Consider the following 23172-nt stretch of genomic DNA (forward strand, 5'->3'; position numbering starts at 1 on the left):
GATTCTTTACCATCTGAGCCACCAAGGAAGAACAAGAAACTTCTGAGTGAAACAAAAAACTCTATATATCTTGACTACAGTAGTGGTTACACATCTGTATATATTTGTCAAACTTTCATACCAATTTTAAGTGAGAGAGAGAATGTGTATGTGTGTTTACATTTTTTAGATCTTCCTTATTGGCATATGGAGATATTTTGAGAAACTCTCCCAATCAATACAATTAAAATGATATAGTTACAAACACACATAAACACACACAATCTTTAAACGTAATGCTAACCTGGCAAAAAGCATAGGCTCCAGAGAGCAAAAAATGAAATGGAAACTCAAACTCAGAATGGAAAATTAGCATCAAAGTTGGCTTTTACCCTGAAGCTCTTTGCCAAACGATGGGCTCTTTCAGCTCCCAAATGATAGAGATAGAAGGCAGAAATGAAAGGAGATAAAGCCTAGAAACCTCTAAAGATACTACAACTTAAAGCTTGAAGACTACATCTCTAGTGGAACGATAAAAAGAATTGAAAACATTCTGCCAGTAGAGAATTTTCCATTCTTGATGTTCTCACAGGGTGGAAGGCAAACATCTCTACTGATACTGACAATTTCTAACTAAAAGTGTGTTCTCACATAGATCTGCAATTCAAAATTTTACCTACAAATCTGGATAAAATGATCAACGGATAATATAGAGAGCACCACAATCATTAGGACTCCTGGCTAACAGCCAGAAAAGAGTGGGTGACATTACTCATAACATGGTTTAAATAGACAAAAAGAAAAAAAATATGAAAAAGATAAGCAACATGAAAGAGAGTGAAAAAGTTAAACACATCCTAATCAGATTTCCAGAAGGATATAATAAAAACAATGGAGAAGAAACAGTAGTCAGAGAAGTAATGGCTGAGAACATTCCAGAATTGCTATTCCAGAATTTTGCTGATCCACAAATCCCAAGCAAGGTAAGTGAAATCCATGTCAGAGACAAAGCACTATGAAAATGCAGAACTCCAAATAAAACAGCATGAGAGAAGAAGTGATTTCATGTAAGAACAACTATTAGACTTAACTCATTTGGGGCAAGTAAATACACAAGTAAAAGCAAATTAGAAACACCAAAGGACCTCCTTAAACTAATAAAGAATTAATACATAAGATCTTATTAGAGAAATATTAAAATACTTTAAAATCGGGAATAATAAAAGGGTATTCACTATCTGTCTCTACACAACACTGTACTGCAGACACAGGGCACCACAACCAAAGAAGAAAATAAAAGGTATAAATAACTGAAAGAAGACAAGACCAAACACTCACTTATAAGTTAAATACTTTTCTATCAGAAACCCAAAAGAAATTAAAATTAGTAGAATTAATTAAGGAGCTGGGCAAAAAAAATAAATATTCAAAAATCATTTTAGTTTCTAAAGAATAGAAAAACAGAAAATGCAAAAACAAAATGCAAAAGGTATTTGCCATTTACAAAAGATATTTTAAAAGTTCTCAGGGGGAAATTGATCCAAAGACATGCAGGATCATTATGGAAGAAAAATATTTAGAGGGAGGGCATACCACACAGCTTGTAGGATCTTAGTTCACCAACCAGGGATTGAACCCCATGGTAGTGAAAGCACCAAGTCCTAACTACTGGACCACCAGGGAATTCCCAAGAAACTTTTTTTTTTTTTTTTTAAACAACTGATTATCGATTTATTAAAAAGGTTGATTTAGGCATCAGCAATGGTGACTTCCACCTCGACTCCCGGCTCAATACTGATGGAAGTGATCTGCTTGACAATTTCAGAAGGACTGTGCAGGTCAATGAGTCGCTTGTGGATCCTCATTTGGAATCGATCCCAAGTCTTAGAACCTTCACCACAAGGAGTTTTCCTCGTAGTTATTCTCAGAGTCTTGGTAGGCATCCGAACTGGTCCTTTCACTTTGAGATTCTTTTCCTTCGCTCCTCTGATCAAGTCAGCCCACACCTTCTCCAGAGACTTCACGTTGGGGCTGGTGAGGGTGATCCTAATCCGGTGAATGGCCACCTCTGGCTCCACTGGAGTCTTGCCGGTGTCTTTAAAGGCCATGGCTGCGGTGTGGCTTCCTGACCGACTTGTTCCTCGGCGAGAGCGAACAGCGATGAGTCAGGAGCAGGAGCGGGCGGCACAAAAGTCCGCAGCAGCCGAGACCGCGTCTTCCTCAAAGAGCCCAAGAAACTTTTAAATGTTACTGCTAAGTCATTTCAGTTGTGTCCGACTCTGTGAGACCCCATAGACGGCAGCCCACCAGGCTCCCCCATCCCTGGGATTCTCCAGGCAAGAACACTGGAGTGGGTTGCCATTTCCTTCGCCAATGCATGAAAGTGAAAAGTGAAAGTGAAGTCGCTCAGTCGTGTCCGACCCTCAGCTACCCCATGGACTGCAGCCTACCAGGCTCCTCCATCCATGGGATTTTCCAGGCAAGAGTACTGGAGTGGGGTGCCACTGCCTTCTCCATAAATGTTACTAAATGATATTAAAATAAGACCTAAAGAGTCTTATGTTGAAAAATTGGGTAGGAAGACTCAATTAACAGAGATGTCAATTCACCCTAGACTTTTCTATGTATTCAGTGAAAAGTCCAATCAAAATATCACCATGGCTTTTATGAAATTTGATGAGTTTAAAATTTACATGAAAAGGAAGGACCAAGCAAAGCAGGATATTTTTGAGAAAAGTAAGGAAACTTTCCTGACAGGTATTAAGACTATCATAATCAACACAGCAACCGATTAGCACAAGGATAGACAAATTAGCTAACAGAACAAAATGAAAAGCCAAAAATAAGACCATGCATATAGGAAAATGCTCTATGACAGGGTTGGCACTGTAAATTCCTAGGGGAAAGACTAGATACTCAAGATGTTATAAGGGCAATTGAACATCCAAATTGGGGGGTGAGGGGAATGGATCCCAATTGTATAGTAGCCATAAAAAGCTTTTCCAGGTGGATTAAAGCTTTAAATGTGAAAGACAGAAATGTCAAACTTTTGGAAGAGAAATAACTCTGATAACAACTTAGAACAAAGACCTTATAAAAGTACATATCTTAGTATCTCTCATGAACACAGACTCAAAAATTCTAAACCAAATATTAGCCAACCAAGACCAGTAATATACTAACAAGAATGAAATATATTATTAAATGGATTGGTAGAATATTTTAAAACTCTAATTTACCATTTCAAAAGAATAAAGAAGAGAGATGTTTATAGCAATATATGCAGAATAAACAACAAAACTCAACATCTATTCAAAATAAAAACTCTCAGAAAACTAGGAATATAAGGAAACCTCAATTTAAGGGCAGCTCTAAAAAAATCTACAGCTCAAACTTTATGGTAAAACACTGTTCTCCCTTAAGCACTGAGAACAAGACAAAGATAATCGCTCCTCAGTTCAGCTCAGTTGCTCAGTCTGTTTGACTCTGCGACCCCATGGACTGCAGCACGCCAGGCTTCCTTGTCCATCACCAACTCCCCGGAGCTTGCTCAGACTCATGTCCATCAAGTCAGTGATGCCATCCAGCCATCTCATCCTTTGTCAGCCCCTTCTTCTCCCATCTTCAATCTTTCCCAGCATCAGGGTCTTTTCCAATGAGTCAGTTCTTCACATTTGGTGGCCAAAGAGTTTCAGCTTCAGCATCAGTCCTTCCAATGAATATTCACGACTGATTTCCTTTAGGATTGACTAGCTTGATCTCCTTGAAGTCCAAGGGACTCTCAAGAGTCTTCTTCAACACCACAGTTCAAAAGCATCAATTCTTCAGTGCTCAGCTTTCATAGTCCAACTCTCACATCCATACATGATGACTGGAAAAAACATGGCTTTGACTACACAGACCTTTGTTGGCAAAGTAATATCTCTGCTTTTTAATATGCTAGGTTGGCTATAGCTTTCCTTCCAAGGAGCAAGCATCTTTTAATTTCATGCCTGCAGTCACCATCTGCAGTGATTTTGGAGCCCAAGAAAAGAAAGTCTGCCACTGTTTGCATTGTTTCCCCATCTATTTGCCATGAAGTGATGGGACTGAATGCCATGATCTTATTTTTTTTGAGTGCTGAGTTTTAAGCCAGCTTTTTCACTCTGCTCTTTCACTTACATCAAGAGGTTCTTTGGTTCCTCTTTGATTTCTGCCATAAGGGTGGTGTCATCTGCATATCTGAGGTTATTGATATTTCTTCTGGCTATTTTGATTCCAGCTTGTGCTTCATCCAACCCAGCATTTCACATGATGTACTCTGCATATAAGTTAAATAAGCAAGGTGACAATATACAGCTTTGACGTACTCCTTTCCCAATTTGGAACCAGTCTGTTGTTCCATGACCGGTTCTAACTGTTGCTTCTTTATCTGTATTCAGATTTCTCAGGATGCAGGGAAGGTGGTCTGGTATTCCCATCTCTTGAAGAATTTTCCCAGTTTGTTGTGACCCACACAGTGTAAGGCTTTAGTGTAATCAATAAAGCAGAAGTAGATGTTTTTCTGGAATTTTCTTGCTTTTCCTACAATCCAATGGATGTTGGTAATTTGAGCTCTGGTTCCTCTGCCTTTTCTAAATCCAGCTTGAACATCTGGAAGTTCACGGTTCACGTATTGTTGAAGCCTGGCTTGGAGAATTTTGAGCATTACTTTGCTAGCATGCGAGACGAGTGCAATTGTGCAGTAGTCTGAACATTCTTTGGCATTGTCCCTCTTTGGGATTGGCACTGATTATTCTTTGCTCACTTCTGAATTTGACCTCAGAGAGCCAGCAGCCTCTTACTGTCCTCCCCCTTCTTCCAGGTACTTTCCCATATCCAGTTAAGTTTTCTGCAAAGGCTTGCCTTCCACTAGCATCAAAGATTACTATGTCCTTGGTACATGACCACGGACATGTACCTCAACAATAGCTACTGTCCTCCCACCATCTCTGTAGGAGCCAATTCTGGCAGATATAATGTATACCATCTACCTTGTGAACTGTATTTCTGATGGTACCTATTAAACTGTGTTAGTTGCTCAGTCATGTTCAACTTTTTGTGACCCCATGGACTGTAGCCCTGTAGCCTGCCAGGCTTCTCTGTTCATGGGATTCTCCAGCAAGAACACTGGAGTGGGTAGCCACTCCCTTCTCCAGGGGATCTTCCTGACTCAGGGATCCTACTCAGGTCTCCTGCACTGCAGGCAGATTCTTTACCATCTGAGCCACCAGGGAAGCCCAAGTACCTACTAAAGTTGCTCCTAAAACTTGGCCATACTCATTAAGAGGTGGAAAATGCATGGCAAATTTTCCACCTAAAATCTCTAAGGAATCTGAAACCAAGGTTTCCTCAGGCCAAATGATCTAAAATTCAAGGGAATATGGCGAGAGAGGTATTCGAAAGGAAAAATTAACATTTGTTCAGCAACTACTCTGTGCCAGACATTTACCTATACATGCTATCTAATCCTTGCCACAACTCAATGGATAAAGAATTACCAGCACAGATAAAGAATCCAACACTCAGAAAGGTGTAGTAACTTTCTAAAAGTAGACAGCAATTGGTAGACAACGTTTTGAACTCAGGTCTTTCTGATTTCAAAGTCCAAACTCCTTACCTAGCTATATAAATAATACTCAGATTTGTACATTTATTTTTGCTAAAAGCAATAATCTGAAATTATAAAAATGAGGAAAAGGTAACTACTGAGCAATATGATGTAAGATATTGCTCTGTTTTGTTTTTTATACCACTAAGCAGACTGCGTAACAAGGCACCATGTATTAAGAGTTTTAACTGGCCTTTTGTTTGATTATAGGCAACAAGCAACTGGGAAATCACTCTCAGAGTCTGAATGGCCAATTCTGAAGGCTGAGTCCAACAAAACTATTACTCTAGGGTATCCCTTCTGACTATTCACCAGCAAGGAAAGAAAACCCAAGTGCAGTTTAATTGTCAAGTCATGTAAAGGTGATTTATCTAAAGAAAATTAGGTTTGCACTTTTAAGAAATTCCGATGTTTAAAATTTGTTAGGGACCTCACATTCCCTTAAATATTAACTAAAAAGTCTTGAAAGAGACCATTTCAATTTCTCTCTCCCATCTACCTTGGATGAGTAACAGGTATTTAAGAATGTTTATACAAAAAGAAATAAATATATATCAGTGTTTACATATGAATTCAATAGCTTTTCTCTTCAAACTTCACTGCTACTGTGAAATACCATCAAAAACCAGAAACATCATTGGTACGTGGGACAGAAGCAGTCATCCAACACCCTGGCCTTTCAGGTATTTAAGGGACCTGTCATCTTTCTGATGACTTTCTTTATTGCACTTCAGCTATCTCTTCCCTTGGTCTCCTCTTGACCTTCCCAGTGCCAAATTAAGACTCCCCAGTTCTAAACTACTCTAAACCCACTTTCCTATCCTTGGTGTTTGCTCACTTTACAACTCCTACATACTTGTTCTGAACCCTCATACCAATAGTCTCTTCATTCTCTCCCTTTATCAGACCTGATATTCTTCACTCATGCCTTTACCAGAAGGTCCATCATATCAAGACCCTAATGGCCCACATCTCTTATCCTTTTATCACCTTTGCGTGGAAATCTTTTATCCCTGAATGAATCTAACTATTTACTTTCTCTGTGCCTGCACTGAAGCTGATGTGCACAACTGGGGAAAAATTCCTCACCAATGTTATCCCTCTAAAAATTCTACCTGTATAAAAAGTCTACAGCATCAATTAAGCCTTCAATATCACCCAGCAATTGTTTTCTCACTAGTCAGCCTAGGCAACTATTTTAAATCTTCTCTAACATCCACTCAAACATCTACTCTCCATACACTCTCCTTTTTATTCTCAATATCTTATCTCACCATTCATTTCATCAAGACAATAGAAACTAACAAACAAGAATTGCCTCAACTTTCCAGCAACATTCATTTATTCTCTATGTATGAAACACCACTGGATATCTGGGGTCTGGAACCAGATCACCTACATTCTTATTCTAGTTTTATCCTTTGGATAAGTCACTTAACTTCTTTGTGCTTTGGTTTATTCATTTCTAAATTGGAGATCTGAGTAGTACCAGCTTTGCAGGGTAGTTGTGAGAGTTAACAAGAAGCATATTTGGAGCATTTAGAATGGTGCCTGGCACAAAGTAAGCATGCCAAAAATTTTAGCCACTACCCACCACCATCATATGGGCTTGCCTGATAGCTCAGTTGCTACAGAATCTGCCTGCAATGCAGGAGGCCTCGACTCCTGGGTCGGGAAGATCCACTGGAGAAGGGATAGGCTACCTACTCCAGTATTCTTGGGTTTCCCTTGTGGCTCAGCGTGGGCTTCCCTGGTGGTTTAGAGGTTAAAGCGTCTACCAGCAATGCGGGAGACCTGGGTTTGATCCCTGGGTTGGGAAGATCCTCTGGAGAAGGAAATGGCAACCCACTCCAGTATTCTTGCCTGGAGAATCCCACGGACGGAGGAACTTGGTGCGCTACAGTCCATGGGGTCGCAAAGAGTCGGACATGACTGAGCGACTTCACTTTCACTTTCACTTTGTGGCTCAGCTGGTAAAGAATCTGCCTGCAATGCCTGAGACCTGGGTTCGATCCCTGGGTTGGGAAGATCCCCTGGAGAAGGGAAAGGTTACCCACTCCAGTATTCTGGCCTGGGGAATTTCATGGACTATATAGTCCATAGGGTTGCAAAGAGCTGGACGCAACCAAGTGACTTTCACTTTCACCACCATCATGACAACTACATGGGCCAGGCACCAGATGTATACAAATCTATATGCAATCTTTCCTCCTCCCCTTCTGGTATAACATAAGAGAAGTCTGTGCCTCCTCCAAGGCCAATACCTCCTCTCTTTCTTTCACCTGGGTTTAGAATAGGATAAAACAGAAATAAATACAGCCTAATGTGAGAAGACCCGGAAGGCAAACATAACTAGCCCAAGGTCATAAGGCTATTAAAATGTAGAGCTGGGTTAAGAAATCAAGTCAGCCTCTATAACTACATCATTCTGCCTTCTACATTTCCTTCAGATTTGACAGAAAGTTCTCCCTAAATACTTCAGCTCCTGTTACAGAAGTAAAGCTCAGGTTTGACAAATGAGAATTTCCCCCAAAGTAAATACAGACTTTTAAAGGCCTGAAACTACAAACATGCATAAAACACTCTAAATTACGGAAGAAGGAGTACCGAATTCTGAAGGTGGTCAGAAAAGGCTTCACAGTCTACAGGATGCCAACAGGAATACTGTGAACAGAAGTATGCAGAAAATCCCTGGCTGAGAGTTAACAAGGGGCAGGGAAAGCCTTGACAGTGAGAAAAAGTTAGAGCTGCTACCAGCAGGAAATCTCCTGGACATGACAAAATCTGTTTAATAAAAAAGGAGAACATATTAAAACTATTTGGCATGTGGGCCCAAATCAAACGGTACAGCATGAAAGTCTGGAGATCACCTGAGGACTAAAAGCAGCGGCCCTTCAAGTAGGGAGTTAGAGTTCCAACAGCTGTCAAGGAATCCTGATCCTTCAAATACTATTAAAGAGGTAATATAAAAGAACTTTAAGGAGTAACTGTGGAGGTGGCAGATAAGAGATTTCACTATGTTCAGAACACCTGGAATCACTTAAGAGACATCTGTTATCATCTGGGAATCAGAGATTAGAGTGCAAGACCACTGGTTTAGGTCAATTCAGAATAGCATTTCCATTTCTCTGCCCAACTGTTCATACAGGTAGGGCTACGGGACTTTGAGCTTTTCATCACAGCTTTACATGGATTCCTTATCATGGCACTTAAAACTATATAGTTCTCCTACAAATCAGGATAAATACAATAGATAAATTATAAAATTAAGACAGTGAGAATATTAAAAAAGTTAGACTATCCTAAATATCACAATATGCCAGGAATTCTTATATACAGTATATTTAATTCTCATGAGAGTATAATTATATATTTGACTGATTAATAGAATTATCATCTCTAACCTGATGTTTAGAAGTAAACTACCTTGCTCAGGGACAAACAGTTCGTACTGAGATTCAACTCTCTATCTGATTTTGCCACTATACCTTTTCATATAGGGAGAGCAGGGTGAAAAAAATCACAAAATGATGTCCCTTCACAAAACTAGACCAATGGCTTACAGACAAAAGTCATCTAAAAACACTGGAATTTACAAGTTACTTAAAAAACAATGTGCTTAATTAGAAGCATTTTTGCCCAGCAGGCATGTTAGAAATGATCAAATAACGCAGACAAAGCAGTGGCATTTTCTGCTGGAGAATGTACAGCTGGCTGGATCAGCCTGGGTGGTGAGAACCCCTCACCCTCAGCACTGCTTTGGAATGCTCCCGGAAGTCATTCTGGTGGGCTGGGACTGGTGTTCTTTTCCATGCAATGCTTTGGTCACAGACATCAACCCCAGTAGTTGGGGAGGTTGAGAAAGCATGCAGGTAGCTCCCTCCAGGCCACCTTGTTAACTACCAGGTCGGAGGGACAAAAGCCCTCAGAGTCAGCACTGTCATCACACGTGCTAAGTCGCTTCAGTAGTGCCCGACTCTTTGCAACCCCATGGACTGTAGCACGCCAGGCTCCTCGTCCATGGGGTTCTCCAGGCAAGAATACTGGAATGGATTGCCATGCCCTCCTGCAGGGGATCTTCCTGACCCAGGGATCGAAAGCTGCGTTTCCTATGTCTCCTGCATTGGCAAATGGCTTCTTTACCACCAGTGTCACCTGGGAAGGCCCAGAACGATCGTCACAGAATGCCGTACTGCTCTGACATGAGAAAAGTAGCATAACTTTACATACTTCCATAAGCCTGTGCATTACTATAACTATAAAACAATGGAGAAATTGCAGAGAACAAATAAATTGAAAATGGATTCCATTCTAGGCTCTCTCTTCATAATTGGAGTCCCCAGGTTGGTTGCCAGGAACAAACATTTCTCAGTAACAGATTTCACTAACTTCTTAGAAATTATTTTTTCACCAACTTCCAATATGTGTTTCCTATACAAGTTAACTGCTCCGGATTAGCAAGAAAAATGAGAATACATTGTTGCAAAAAGTTAACCCTGAGGCTTAGAGACCCTGGGATGGCAGGGTATCAGGTTCTGAAACTCACTCATGAACAAAAGAGGTGTTCAATACATCCATGGTTAGTGGGTGAGGAGAATTCTTCAGCAAACTACCTAGGGTTGGTGTTCAGCGGTTAACCAGCATTTCCCTGGATTTGAACTCTGCTGATTCTACCCCAAGGTACCCAGATTTTAGGATCATCAACTGTAGGACTGGAGCTCAGGGAAATTTACGCTCCAAAATTAGATTTTAAAGCCACAACAATTGCCCCTTAAGGGCCTAACTTGTGCTGCCCTGGACCACTCTAGGGAGAAGCCTCTTTCAGAATATATGTGATCTGGGTTACTACCAAAAGCACAGCAAAGACTGTTTTCATGTACTCACTTAACAAAGACACTGTAAGAAATTCTAGAGAGTGGCAGGAAAGCACAGCATAAGAACAAGGGAAATTACCTCTCCTGAAATCATTGTTTCTCAGTTGGCATCTTCACAGATCTCTACTCCTGGGTCAAATTAGATCTGATCAAGTAGAGAGTAGACCCATGGATGACACTTACCTTCAAAGAGGAAAGAACACTTGTGATGCCCATTTGTCTTTAAAGGTTCCCAAACAGTAACAGTATTAAGCTCTCATTTTCAGCATTAGCTAAGAGAGTATTCAAAGCCTTAAAAGGGAGAAGAGGGGAAAGGAAGGGAGCCTGCCGAGGCATCACAGCTGTCTTGAAAGCTGCAAGACCGCTGTAGTCACAGTCCATCAGTTTCATGCCTGTGGTTTCCTTTCATTCTCAGAGTTAATTTAAATTACTAATAATCAGAAAACCTACAAGACATCTATTAAAGACAACTACTAATAAAATAAAAACTAAATATCAAATCGGATCATGGTACGGCTGGCTCCTGGGTTATAATTTAAGCTTGCATGAAGTGCAAACTAATGCAATGGAGGCACTGCTCTGAAGAACAAAATTAATTGCCTTTGTGAGTTCTCCCAACTCACAACACTCCTTCAGGGAAGTTACTGCTTTGTTAACAAACAGTAGCCACTTAAAATCCCAGATGTTATTAGTGTCCCATACCTTCTTGGCAGGACAGAAGCGAAGGAATAAATTTTTGTTCTCCATAAACTATGCCAACATTTTAAAGTTGGGACCACTTTACCATAATCATATGAATCATAAATACAAGTACATAATCTAGTTTTTAAGTCTGATACAAATAACTGTCTTGGTGAGTGAATGTGGCTACTTCCTATTTTACTATTCCTTTCACCTGCTAAAGTTACTATGTAAAATACACAGAGAAAGAATAAATATGGTTACATTATAGCCCAAGAAACTCTGCAGTGTTTGGTGGCATTTGACATAAAATTTAATTGAGAACATCAGATTAGTCAGGTGACACAGTTCTGATCAAGTAACCTTGGAGAAGTAACACCTTCTCTGGATCTCTTTGGGAAATTGAGAAGCAAAATGACTCTGCTAATAAGTGTGGCTATAAATTTCACGAGAGTGGAGATTTTCTTGATTACCACTGGAGTCCCAACACTTATTTGTTGAAAAAATGAATAGAGTCCATACAATGGGCCAAATTCTCACAAGAGGTATATAGGACAACTTCTCTCTTCCCTACAACACCAACATGAAAGGAAATGATTATCTCTATTTCACAGACAAGGAAATGAAGTTTAAAAAGAAACCCAACTGTGCAAGATCCACAGCTACTGGGTGGAGTGGGGATTTGAACCTAGGTTTGCCTAACACTAAAACCTAACTTCATATTTATTTCCACTAAGAGAAAAATAAGTGTTTCTGTGAAATTTAATTATTTTACCTATACCACACATCCCAAATGACTTTTCATCCACCCAAAAAAATAGGATATACACCATTTTTAACTCCTAAACCCTATTTTAGTTAGGGGTTTTTTTTTTTTTTTTAAAAACACTTCGCTTACATTTAAGGAATTGTGAGTAACCCAGTGGACAGAGCATTGCAAGAGCCTTTCACAGTCTCCCAAAGGTTGCCCTTTGGCCACTTAATTTCCTCCAGCTTTTGCCAGAGTGCATAGTTTATTTCCGATCATTCTAATTCACTCACTGCTACAACGCCAGTGTGTTGTTGGAATGGCCCTATCGCTCTAGCATGAACGCTCCAAATTTCTGCAAAGCAGCTACAAAAGCAATTTTGGAAACATACAACTCTTAACAACTCTCCCATCTGGTTTTCACACCGGCTCCTTCCTCCATAAGCCTGCAGAAGTCACAGGCAGCTCCTGTTTTCTGGGAAACTAGCTGTCTTTTCATCTTGCTGGGTGTATGTTATGTCTGTCTGTCAGCAAATTGGGAAATGGCCTCCATCCTGACAGATACATTTTGCAAAGCCTTAAAAGCACACACACTAATGTGAAGAAAAAGGACATTTTTCTGTTTTTGGAATCTGGTTATTTGCTCTTTACAGCTTGTGTGTCAAGGGATTGGGACTTCCCAGGTAGATGTACTAATGTAAAATGCATTAGTGTTAAGGTGGGGGCTCCCAATCCACCCAGGGCCAAAGGGTTAATACAAAATGACAGAATTTAATGACTGCTATTATGGTTGCCAGGCAACCAAGAGAAGGTGTGCCATAAAGGCCTAATTAATGAATGAGGTAGCAAGAGTTTCTGTTAACTTGGTAAGCAGTTCACAGTTCACCATTGGTTGGCTTTGCCCAGATGGTAATACTCTTAAGCTTTCTTAGCTCCACTGAGCAGCAGCAAAATAATGTGATTATAGTTGCAGCTCTGGCTAAGTTCTGACATCTATTCCATACTCAGTGCAATTTCTCAAATAAGTTGAAACAAGAGTCTCCTACAAAGATTCGTATCAGGGATTATATGCTTGCACTTGAATCCTCATACGTCCGGGTCCAGAGGAACAGTGGGATGGTTATTTTCTGAGCACTCTTCTGCTGCAGTAACATTAAGAATAATCAAAATTTACAGTCAAATCTGAATGCCATTGGAATTAGAGGATTTGTTGGGAAAATGTTCTTTACAAAGTAAAGGACAGATGACAGTAATGAAGGACTACAGTGGGAGTGTCCACAACTTGCCAAGTGTCTGTACTGATGTCTTACGTTCATTATCTCTACCTTTCCACAGCTCTCTAAGGTAGGAAATACTGCTCTCACTTTATGAGCTAAGGCTCTGAGATACCGTTAATAAGTATCTTGTTCAGCATCACACCCATTGCTGGAATGTGGCTGAGCCACGATTCAAATCCTGTCCTGACTCCCCAGCCCATTCTCTCCACAGCATGCTATGCTGGGGATGACATCGTGAAGACAACTGCCCTCCTGAGAGTACTCACTTGGTGTCAAACCAGAGCTAACACTTAACATCTATTATTTTATTTGATCTTCATCCTTATAACAATGCAGATTTTGTTGGAATTATTAATCTCCTTTTTAAAGAGAAGGAAAATGAAATTCAGATATCTGGCCCAATCAGAAATCTGGTAAATGGGGAAACACTTGAACTCAAATCCTCAGTTCAAACCCGCTGTTCTCTCACTGTGCCACACTACCTCCGCTCTTAAACTAGGACTGGCTCTAATTTCCATCCTGAAAATGGACATTACACTCAATTATTCTATTTTCTCCATGCCACAGGCATCAATTAAATATGTGAACTTTTCTTTGGACAGTGTACCTTCTACACCAGAATGTAGCTCAAAAGTCCCCACCTATTCAAACAGGGTTAGGTCCCTGAAAGCAGGTGTAATGGATTGGTGAGACAGGAATAAAGGTTTTTCACCCCCCAACCCTTAGCTAAGTCTTGAAGAAAACAGAGAAAACAAGAGGGGCTAGGGGCACAGAAGAGGCAGCAGTCTCAGAGGGCCCGAGATCCTAAGGGAAAGTTCTTACTCTTTAAGGGAGGAAGGCCTGTGCATGCTGAAGGGCCACAATGGGGCCCCAGATGAACAAAGGTGAAAAAAGCGGAAGAAAGACTGGGACCGGTTACTCTCATTAGTGGGCCCGCAACTTCAAATGTCATCAAAGTAGAGGACCAGGTCAGTCTAGCAAAAGATCAGAAGAACTGCCCCTCCAATCCTTTCAATCGCCAAAATACAGTCTTTTCACTAGCACAGACAAATGTTCACTTTTCTTACTATTTAAAATACATTCCAACCTTTTTGGACTAATCATGGCAGAGTCAATTTCATCCTTTTTTTTAATGGTTGGGCCCAGGATTATTTACAATTGACTCTTGCTTATCTATGGCAGGAGCTTCCCTGGTGGCTCAGATGGTAAAGAATCTGCCTGCCATGTAGGAGAACCCTGCAATGTATGAGACCTGGGTTTAGCCCTTGGATTGGGAAGATTCCCTGGAGGAGGGCATGGCAACTCACTCCAGTATTCTTGCCTGAAGAATCCCATGGACAGAGGAGCCCAGCAGGCTAGAGTCTATGGAGTCGCAAAGAGTCAGACATGACTGAGCAATTAACGCCTTCACATCACTTTTATCAATGGCAAGCTTTAAAATCCTAGACTGATTTCCTGCTGCCACTCATGTGTGGGCTGCCTCAGTTCTGCTGTTTGTGAGCGTACACGCAGGGAAGACAAACAATACTAGATAAAGCAAAATGGAATCAGAAAACTAAATTATCTGCCTTTGCCCAAAAGAAATGGCATTTATTCATTCAGTCAACAAATATGCCATAAGCATTTAAAGGCAACATGCTAGTATTTAAGTATAACAAACAGGCCTTTTAGATTATAAGCCTTCAAGATTTAGAATGTAAATGATATTAATAGTTCTTCCAAGTGTATAATTAAGTGAGAACTATCTTCTGCCTCAGTCTGCAAAGCTCACTCACTCGCTCACTTACTCTAATACTTCAACTCTCCCCTTCCCTATCTCCCCCAACACAGGCCTCAGAGTTTCCCTTCTGTCCTATTAACTAATTCATCTAAAATGGAAAATAATTTCCAACACACACATCTGATTTTGCCACCCCCCGCCACCCCAAGATTCTCCAGGTCACTCTTTACTGAAGTCGGGCTCAAGTCCAAAAGCCACACATGGCATGTGGTGTCCTTGCTCTCTGATCCTCCCCACACAGGCCCACTCTGCTGCAGGCACACTGAGTGACTGCTGCTCTTTGCCCCTATCCCAATCCCCACCTATGTGGGTAACACACTCATCTGCCCTTTAAGTGTCATCTCATTTCTGAATTTATTAAGTGAGCAACCTTCCCCAAAGCTTTCTTGTTTTATATATTTATGACACTCAAACGTTACCGTCTTCTCTTACAAAAATACCTAACCTCTGCATTGCCTAGTTCATAGTAGAATGCAATAAATATTTACTGAACTGATATTTATTGAATGGATGGACTATAACTACAGCATATATAACTATAACATACTACCAATTTTATATAGCAAGAAAAAACTACTCAAGCTTGATCTTTGCTTGCTACCCAGATTGTTAAAAAAAAAAAAGAAAATTCCAAATTTTCCTTCCTTCTTTCATTTTTCTTCCTTCTTTGAACTAGCTCACTAGTTCAGCCTTTGTAGTCTTAGCAATTAGTGCTTACTCCCATCTTTCAAGTCAGTTGAGATGCTCCAATTAACCTGCATTTCTCATCCTTACCCTAGAGTTGGAAATTGAGAGCCACTATATAAAACATGCAGCATTCCTCAGAAGAGGGAGGATTCCAGAGATCACACATGTGGGACATCTAATCAACTTCTAAATTCACACATACCTAAACTTTCATAATGAGACTTTAGTATGAATTTCATTCTTTTACTGAAACACTGCATTCTCAGTGCTGGCTCCAGGCCAAATCTGTCCTCAACTTTGGCACTGAGAGTTCACCACCTGAAGTGAGGAGAAGAGGAGAGAACGGGAAGAGAAGCAGAGGACCATAAAATTGCAAAAATATCCAATGAGCACACTTGAGAAGAAACGCCTGGTTGATTTAAAATGAAAACTAGGATGCAGACAGGAGGTGGCAGCATGGACTTGAGGTCTGAGCATCAAAATGCCTGGCCAGGCCTCCCTAGCCTTTTCTTCAAGGCTGTGCCACTGAGGCTAGACCATAACCTCTCTGAGCACAGGCCTGTCCTTTATAAAAGGAGCAACTCACTTGTCATAGTCTAAAGGATAGTCTAAGAACAAAAAGACTAAAGATAGTAAGCAATTCCTATAAGAATCAAGCTGGAAAAATGTAAATTATCTCCCAATGCTTTCATAGCTGATACAAAATAGTCAAAATCTGAGCTTGCATTCTAATTTTGACTAATATTCTAAATTGGTTTCTAATGACTCAAAAACATGAAACTGGCTTTACTGTATGCCATTTCAATCTGGCTCAAAAGCCATTAGCAAATCCATCTACAGGAAGATTCTTATCAAAGAGAAATTCAAAAGCAACTTTTAGTCATTTTTGAAATCTCCGTTTCAATGAGTTCTATCTAAGTTTACAGTAAAACATCCCTGCATCTGTAATGCCATTCAGAGAGCAATGATACCAATTAAGTATGCCTCAAACCTCAGTAATTGTTAGAGTTTGATATGGCTAAAAATTTAGAAGTTGAATATAAAACTCTCTCATGACCCTCATTATATTTTTATTCAAAAAGTTGCAATATTAGTAGCATGATTGTGAGTTAAATGCTAAACTTCAGTGACATTCAGAGACGTCATTTACAAAGTCTTTTAAGACACTTAAAAGCTGAATGGCTCAGGTCTTTGATGTGACTGAATGCTTTGCAAACCAACTTGAGAAAAATTTCCTTTTCTCCAGTATGCAAAGGCAGCTGCCCATGACTACAGGTTCTAGAGTGTGATTTGGAAGCATTTTAGCAATACTCCTCATAATTCAAACCCTGGTTAGTGTCTGTCTTTAAGGGTCGTTGTTGGCCAGATGGAAAATATTAAGAAAAAGATATTGCAACGAAACCAGAGGCTGTGGAACACAGTTGCAAGCCCCAGTTAACCACAAGCAGACCTGCAGGCGGGCTCTGCTCAGCTATGAGCAGAACTCTGGCGCATCCTCTCTCTGCCCAGCAGCAGGAGGGCCCCAGGCCAGCTGAGAGCAGCCACTGTGCCAAACAGACTGTGCGAGTCTCACTGCTCCGATGCTTCCAGAGAAAGGGGGAGAATCGATGGGCTCCTTTGTAAACAACTTCTTGTGCTTTCAGGCTGTGACTGACTTCAAAGGTGGCATAACTTAATCCTGTCACAAATTATGCCATGGAAATCCTGAGGCCGTTTTCTTCCTGAGGAAATAAATACCTAAGTGGTGGTCGCTTATAAACTAGATTCTAACAGGTAAACAGCAAACAACAAAAGAAAAACAGGAATAGCTTTTAGCAAGGAAGAAAAATTGCATGGCCAAATATAATTTTTACTCACTATTTAAACCCATTTTCAGTAAAATCTTGCTGGATATTTTTAACAGATCTTAAATTTTTAAAAGTTTGGGTCGACTGTGACATTTCTGTATGTGTCTGTCTCCATTAACAGCTCCCAACTCAAAGTACTGACTCACCCTCAAATATTTGTTTTAATAAAATGTTTTAATTGCTAATAACAACTAAACTTTATTAAAGGCATAGATTTCAACAGGCATTCTTCTGAAGCCTTTATGTGTATTAAATTTCTGGAAAAAATCATTTTACCAAGAAAAACTCTCATTTAGATGTAAGGAAGTACATGATATAAGACAACTGTTAATATCATTATTCCCTTTACACAAAGGCCTAGGATAATTCAGTAATAACTTGTCTAAGATTTACTCTAAGTCTGACTATGAATCCAGATTCTTTCACTACTCCATGCCACGTCTCCAAAGCATTTGAACAAACTTTAGCCACTGCAAGCATGGCTATTTCCGAAATGCAGTGGACCATGAAGCCCCTGAGGACAGGGATACGGCTTTATTCATAGCTGAATCCCCAGTATCCAGCATGAAAGGATGAAAAGAATGAACGAAGAGTAATAGAAGGAAGAGCCCCAGGCTTCATACCAGTTGCCCACATGCAGGCAGACTTCCCTGGTGGCTCAGTGGTAAAGAATCCGCCTGCCAATGCAGGAGATGTGGGTTTGATCCCTGGGTCAGGAAGACGCCCTGAAGAAGGAAATGGCAACCCACTCCAGTATTCTTGCCTGGAAAATCCCAAGGACAGAGGAGCCTGGCAGGCTACAGTCCATGGGGTCTCCAGCATGACTTAGTAACTACACAACAACAACCACATGCAAGCACCCAAGATAGGCAGTGTTCACAGACTACAAGTGTCACAGGAGAGGGTACAGTACTGGATGGTTCTGATAACTGTGGGAAAAATTAGTGCATAAAGAAGAGGTCTTGTATATGGGTTTTTAACCTGGGCTCTAGAGACCATAGAGGGGTTCTGTGAAAACCTTTAAAGTCTATCAAACTTTATAAGGACATCCAAAAACATTTTTTTGAAGACAATTTCTGGAGCTTCCAGCATATTTTCAAAGGATTCCCAGCATTCAAAAAAGTTAGTCCAGTGAGGTAATAAAGTTGGAGAAGACTCTGTTGGATAACAGAGTGGGGAAGACCAAGGCCTCTGGTGGTCAAGGGCCTGTGTTCAAGACATGCACTCTGAGTAGTCACTGAACTCTGACCAGATCACCGTCACTCTGAAGCTCAGTGCTGTCATCTGTAATTTACACAGTTATCACAAGAATTAAGGGGGATAATGGATGTTAAAAGTACCAGCCATGATACTGTCTCTCTCTACCTGGCTGCACTCCAAGTATTTATAATACACAACAATAACACATGAGCAGGAGATGGTACAGAACCACTGAAGGGAATATAGTGAAACTAACAGTTGCTCTTTCTTCCCTGAAACTATTTAGTTGTCAGAATAAAAACCAAGGAAATGTCCTCATTTTTATCAAGCTAAAAGTTAATATTCATACCTTAAACTGGATTTTCTGAAGTAGAAGAAGGTAAATTGTATTCTCATATGCAAAGCAAAACAAAAGGAATTCTAAAATGCCTATGACATCTACTTAAAGAAGGAAACATGGATTCTGTCTCAAAATTCATTCACCTGTACAGAGATCCTCTTTTTCAGATCCTCCCAGGTATATCCTTTGAAGCTGCCTTCTTTGACATCATAATTACAAAATGGTACAAGGGCTAAGAGATAACAAGCAGATGAGGACTCAAAGAAGAAACATTAAGAAACAATCTTTTACTTGCTACATACCTTAAATGATAGGAAAATACCATCAGAAAACAAATACTATAAATTAGTGTGAAGCTCATGAAAAATTACTTTTATTTTTTTCACTATATCATTTACATTAGCAGCAACAACAACAAAAAAAAGTGGGGGGAGACATTTAGGTATAAATCTAACAAAATATTGTGGGACTGCTACACTGAAAACTACAAAACATGGAAGAAAGAAATTAAAGAAGTCCTGAAGAGAAAGATGTACAGTGTTCATGAACCAAAGGAACTAAAAATTTTGTTAAAATGTTAACTTTCCTCAAACTGATTTACATATTCAACCCAATATTAATCTAAACCCCAGTAGGACTTTCTGTAGATATCAAAAGGCAAGGAGCTAGAAGAGCAAAACTAGAACTAGAGGAACTAGAGTAGCAAATACAAGTTTGAAAAGAACACAGCTGGAAGACTCATGCTGATTTTGAGTTACTACAAAGCTATAATAATCAATATAGTATGGTATTGACAGACACATAGATAGGACTGAGTTCAGGAAGAGATCTCACAAAAACAGTCAATTTTTGACAAAGATACAAAGGCACTTCAATGGAGAAAAGATGGAATTTCAACAAATGTTGCCAGGAACGACTAGATGTCTGCATGCAAAAGAAAAAAGAAAAAAAAAAAAAAAAAAACCTCAATCTTATACCTAGAAAAAACTACCTCAAAATGGATCATAGACCTAAATGTAAAATATAAAACTTTCAAAAAGAAAAATAGGAGAACATCTTGTAGTCTTAAGTTAGGCAATGGTGCCTACATATGACATTTAAATCATGGTCCATAAAAGACTGATGTGTGAAGAATTAATAAAAATTTAAAAATTTACATAAAGTCATAGAAAAGTGAGTTTTTACAGACAAGTCAGAGAAAAAAAGTCTGCAACTCACATATCTAACAAAAGATTTATCAAGAATACTTAAAAAACTCTTAAAATTGAACAATAAATCAACATTTTAAATGGACAAAAGATTTGAACAGATACTTTACAAAATATGATACACACATGGCAAATAAGTACATGAACAGATGCTTAAAATACACCACTCATTAGGGAAATGCCAATTAAAACCAGAACGGATACCACTAACATCTATTTAACAGAATAGCTAAAATTTAGAAATAGTGATAATACCAAATACATAGTGAGGATGATAAGCATCTGGAGCTTCATACACTGCTAGCTGTTGTTGTTCAGTCACTCAGTTGTGTCCGCCTCTTGGCAGACATGCAAAAATGATACAGCCATTCTGCGAACCAGTTTGGCAGTTTCTGGTAAAATTGAATATATACTCAGCATATGATCTAGCAATTCTACTCCTAGATTTTTACCTGACAGAAACAAAAACTTGTGTTCACACAAAAACCTTTATGCAAATATTTACAATAACTTTACTCATCATCATAAAAACTGAAACAACCCAAACATCCTTCAGTGGTGAATGGATAAATAAACTGTGGTTATAGTCATACAAGAGAATTGAATACCTACTTTACAATAAAAAGAATGAGTCACTGATACACACAACATGTTGTTGTTCAGTCACTAAGTCATGTCCAACTCTTTGCGACTCCATGAACCACAGCACGCCAGGCCCCCCTGTCCTTCACTATTTCCTGGAGCGTGCTCAAATTCATGCCCATTGAATCAGTTATGACATCCAACCACCTCCTCCTCTGTTGCCCTGTGCTCCTCTTGCCCTCTGTCTTTCCCAGCATCAGGATCTCTGCCAAAGTATTGGAGCTTCAGCTTCAGTAACAGTCCTTCTAATGAATATTCAGGGATGATTTCCTTTAGGATTGACTGGTTTGATCTCCATGCTGTCCAAGGGACTCTCAAGAGGCTTCCTCTCCAGCACCACAATTCAAAAGCATCAATTCTTCAGCACTCAGGCTTCTTTGTGGTCCCACTCTCACAACCATATATGACTACTGGAAAAACCGTAGCTTTGACTGTACTATAGCTTTTCCAGCAAAGTGATATCTCTGCTTTTTAATGCACTGTCTAGGTTTGTCATAGCTTTCCTTCCAAGGAGCAAGTGTCTTTTAATTTTATGGCTGCACTCACCGTCCACACTGATTTTGGAGCCCAAGAAAATAAAGTCTGTCAGTTTGCACTTTTTCCCCATCTATTTGCCATAAAGTGATGGGACTAGATGCCATGGTCTGTTTTTTGAATGTTGAGTTTCAAGCTAGCTTTAAAAAAAAAAACTCTCTCTCTCTCTCTATATCTATATATATATATAAATTTGTTTATTTTAATTGGAGGCTAATTACTTTACAATATTGTATTGGTTTTGCCATACATCAACATGAATCCACCATGGGTGTACATGTGTTCCCCATCCTGAGCCCCCCTCCCACCTCCGTCCCCGTACCATCCCTCTGGGTCATCCTAGTGCACCAGCCCCAAGCATCCTATATCATGCATTGAACCTGGACTGGCGATTTGTTTCATATGATATTATACATGTTTCAGTGCCATTCTCCCAAATCATCCCACCTTCTCCCTCTCCCACAGAATTCAAAAGAGTGTTCTATACATCTGTGTCTCTTTTGCCGTCTTGCATACAGGGTTATCGTTACCATCTTTCTAAATTCCACATATATGCATTAGTATACTGTATTGGTGTTTTTCTTTCTAGCTTACTTCACTCTGTATAATAGGCTTCAGTTTCATCCACCTCATAAGAACTGATTCAAATGAATTCTTTTTAATGGCTGAGTAATACTCCATTGTGTGCATGTACCATGGTCAAGCTAGCTTTTTTAACTTGCCTCTTTTACCTTCATCAAAGAGGCTCTTCAGTTTCTCTTCACTTTCTGCCCTTAGGGTGGTACCATCTGCATATCTGAGATTGTTGATAGTTCTCCCAGCAATCTTGATTCTAAGGAGTCATCCAGCCCAGCATTTTACATGATGTACTCTACAAGTACATGACTTCCCTGGTGGCTCAGATGGTAAAGCGTTTGCCTACAATGCGGGAGACCTGGGTTCAATCCCTGGGTCAGGAAGATCCCCTGGAGTAGGAAATGGCAACCCACTCCAGTACTCTTGCCTGGAAAATCCATGGATGGAGGAGCCTGGTAGGCTACAGTCCATGGGGCCGCAAAGAGTCGGACACGACTGAGCAACTTCACTTTTCACTCTACATGTAAGTTACATAAGCCAGGTGACAATATTCATCCTTGATGTACTCCTTTCCTTTCTCAATTTTGCACCAGTCCATTGTTCCATGTCCAGTTCTAACTGTTGCTTCCTGTCCTGCATTGAGGTTTCTCAGGATGCAGGTAAGGTGGTCTGGTATTTCCATCTCTTTAAGAATCTTCCAGTTTGTAGCAATCCACACAAAGGCTTTAGTGTAGTCAATGAAGCAGAAGTAGATCATTTTTTCAAAATTCCCTTGCTTTATCTATGGTCCAAAGGATGTCGGCAATTTGATCTCTGGTTCCTCTGCCTTTTCTAAATCCTTTTTACATCTGAAGTTCTCAGTTTACATATTGTTGAAGCCAAGCTCGAAGGATTTTGAACATTACCCTGCTAGCATGTGAAATGAGTGCAATTGTAGAGTAGTTTGAACACTCTTTAGCATTGCCTTTCTTTGGGATTGGAACGGAAACTGACCTTTTCTAGTCTTGTGGCCACTGCTGAGTTTTCCAAATTTGCTCGCATATTGAGTGCAGGACTTTAACAGCATCATCTTTCGGGATTTGAAATAGCTCAGCTGGAATTCCATCACCTGCATTAGCTTTGTTCATAGTAATGCTTCCTAAGGCCCACTTGACTTCACACTCCAGGATA

The 23172-nt window shown here is 39.9% G+C and overlaps 2 protein-coding genes across 9 annotated transcripts in view; both read right to left on the bottom strand.

The window, feature by feature from the left end:
- DENND1A (DENN domain containing 1A) overlaps positions 1-23172 on the bottom strand; it is a 531199-nt gene that overhangs the window by 304487 nt on the left and 203540 nt on the right. The gene's annotated exons all lie outside the window — the stretch shown is intronic.
- LOC109566443 (small ribosomal subunit protein uS10-like) lies at positions 1667-2203 on the bottom strand. The gene has a single exon (XM_070798136.1). It carries the CDS (start codon positions 2085-2087, stop codon positions 1728-1730), a length of 360 nt encoding a protein of 119 aa, XP_070654237.1. The 5' UTR covers positions 2088-2203; the 3' UTR covers positions 1667-1727.

Source organism: Bos indicus, chromosome 11 (genome assembly GCF_029378745.1).
Source record: "Bos indicus isolate NIAB-ARS_2022 breed Sahiwal x Tharparkar chromosome 11, NIAB-ARS_B.indTharparkar_mat_pri_1.0, whole genome shotgun sequence".
Classification (NCBI taxonomy): Eukaryota; Metazoa; Chordata; class Mammalia; order Artiodactyla; family Bovidae; genus Bos; species Bos indicus.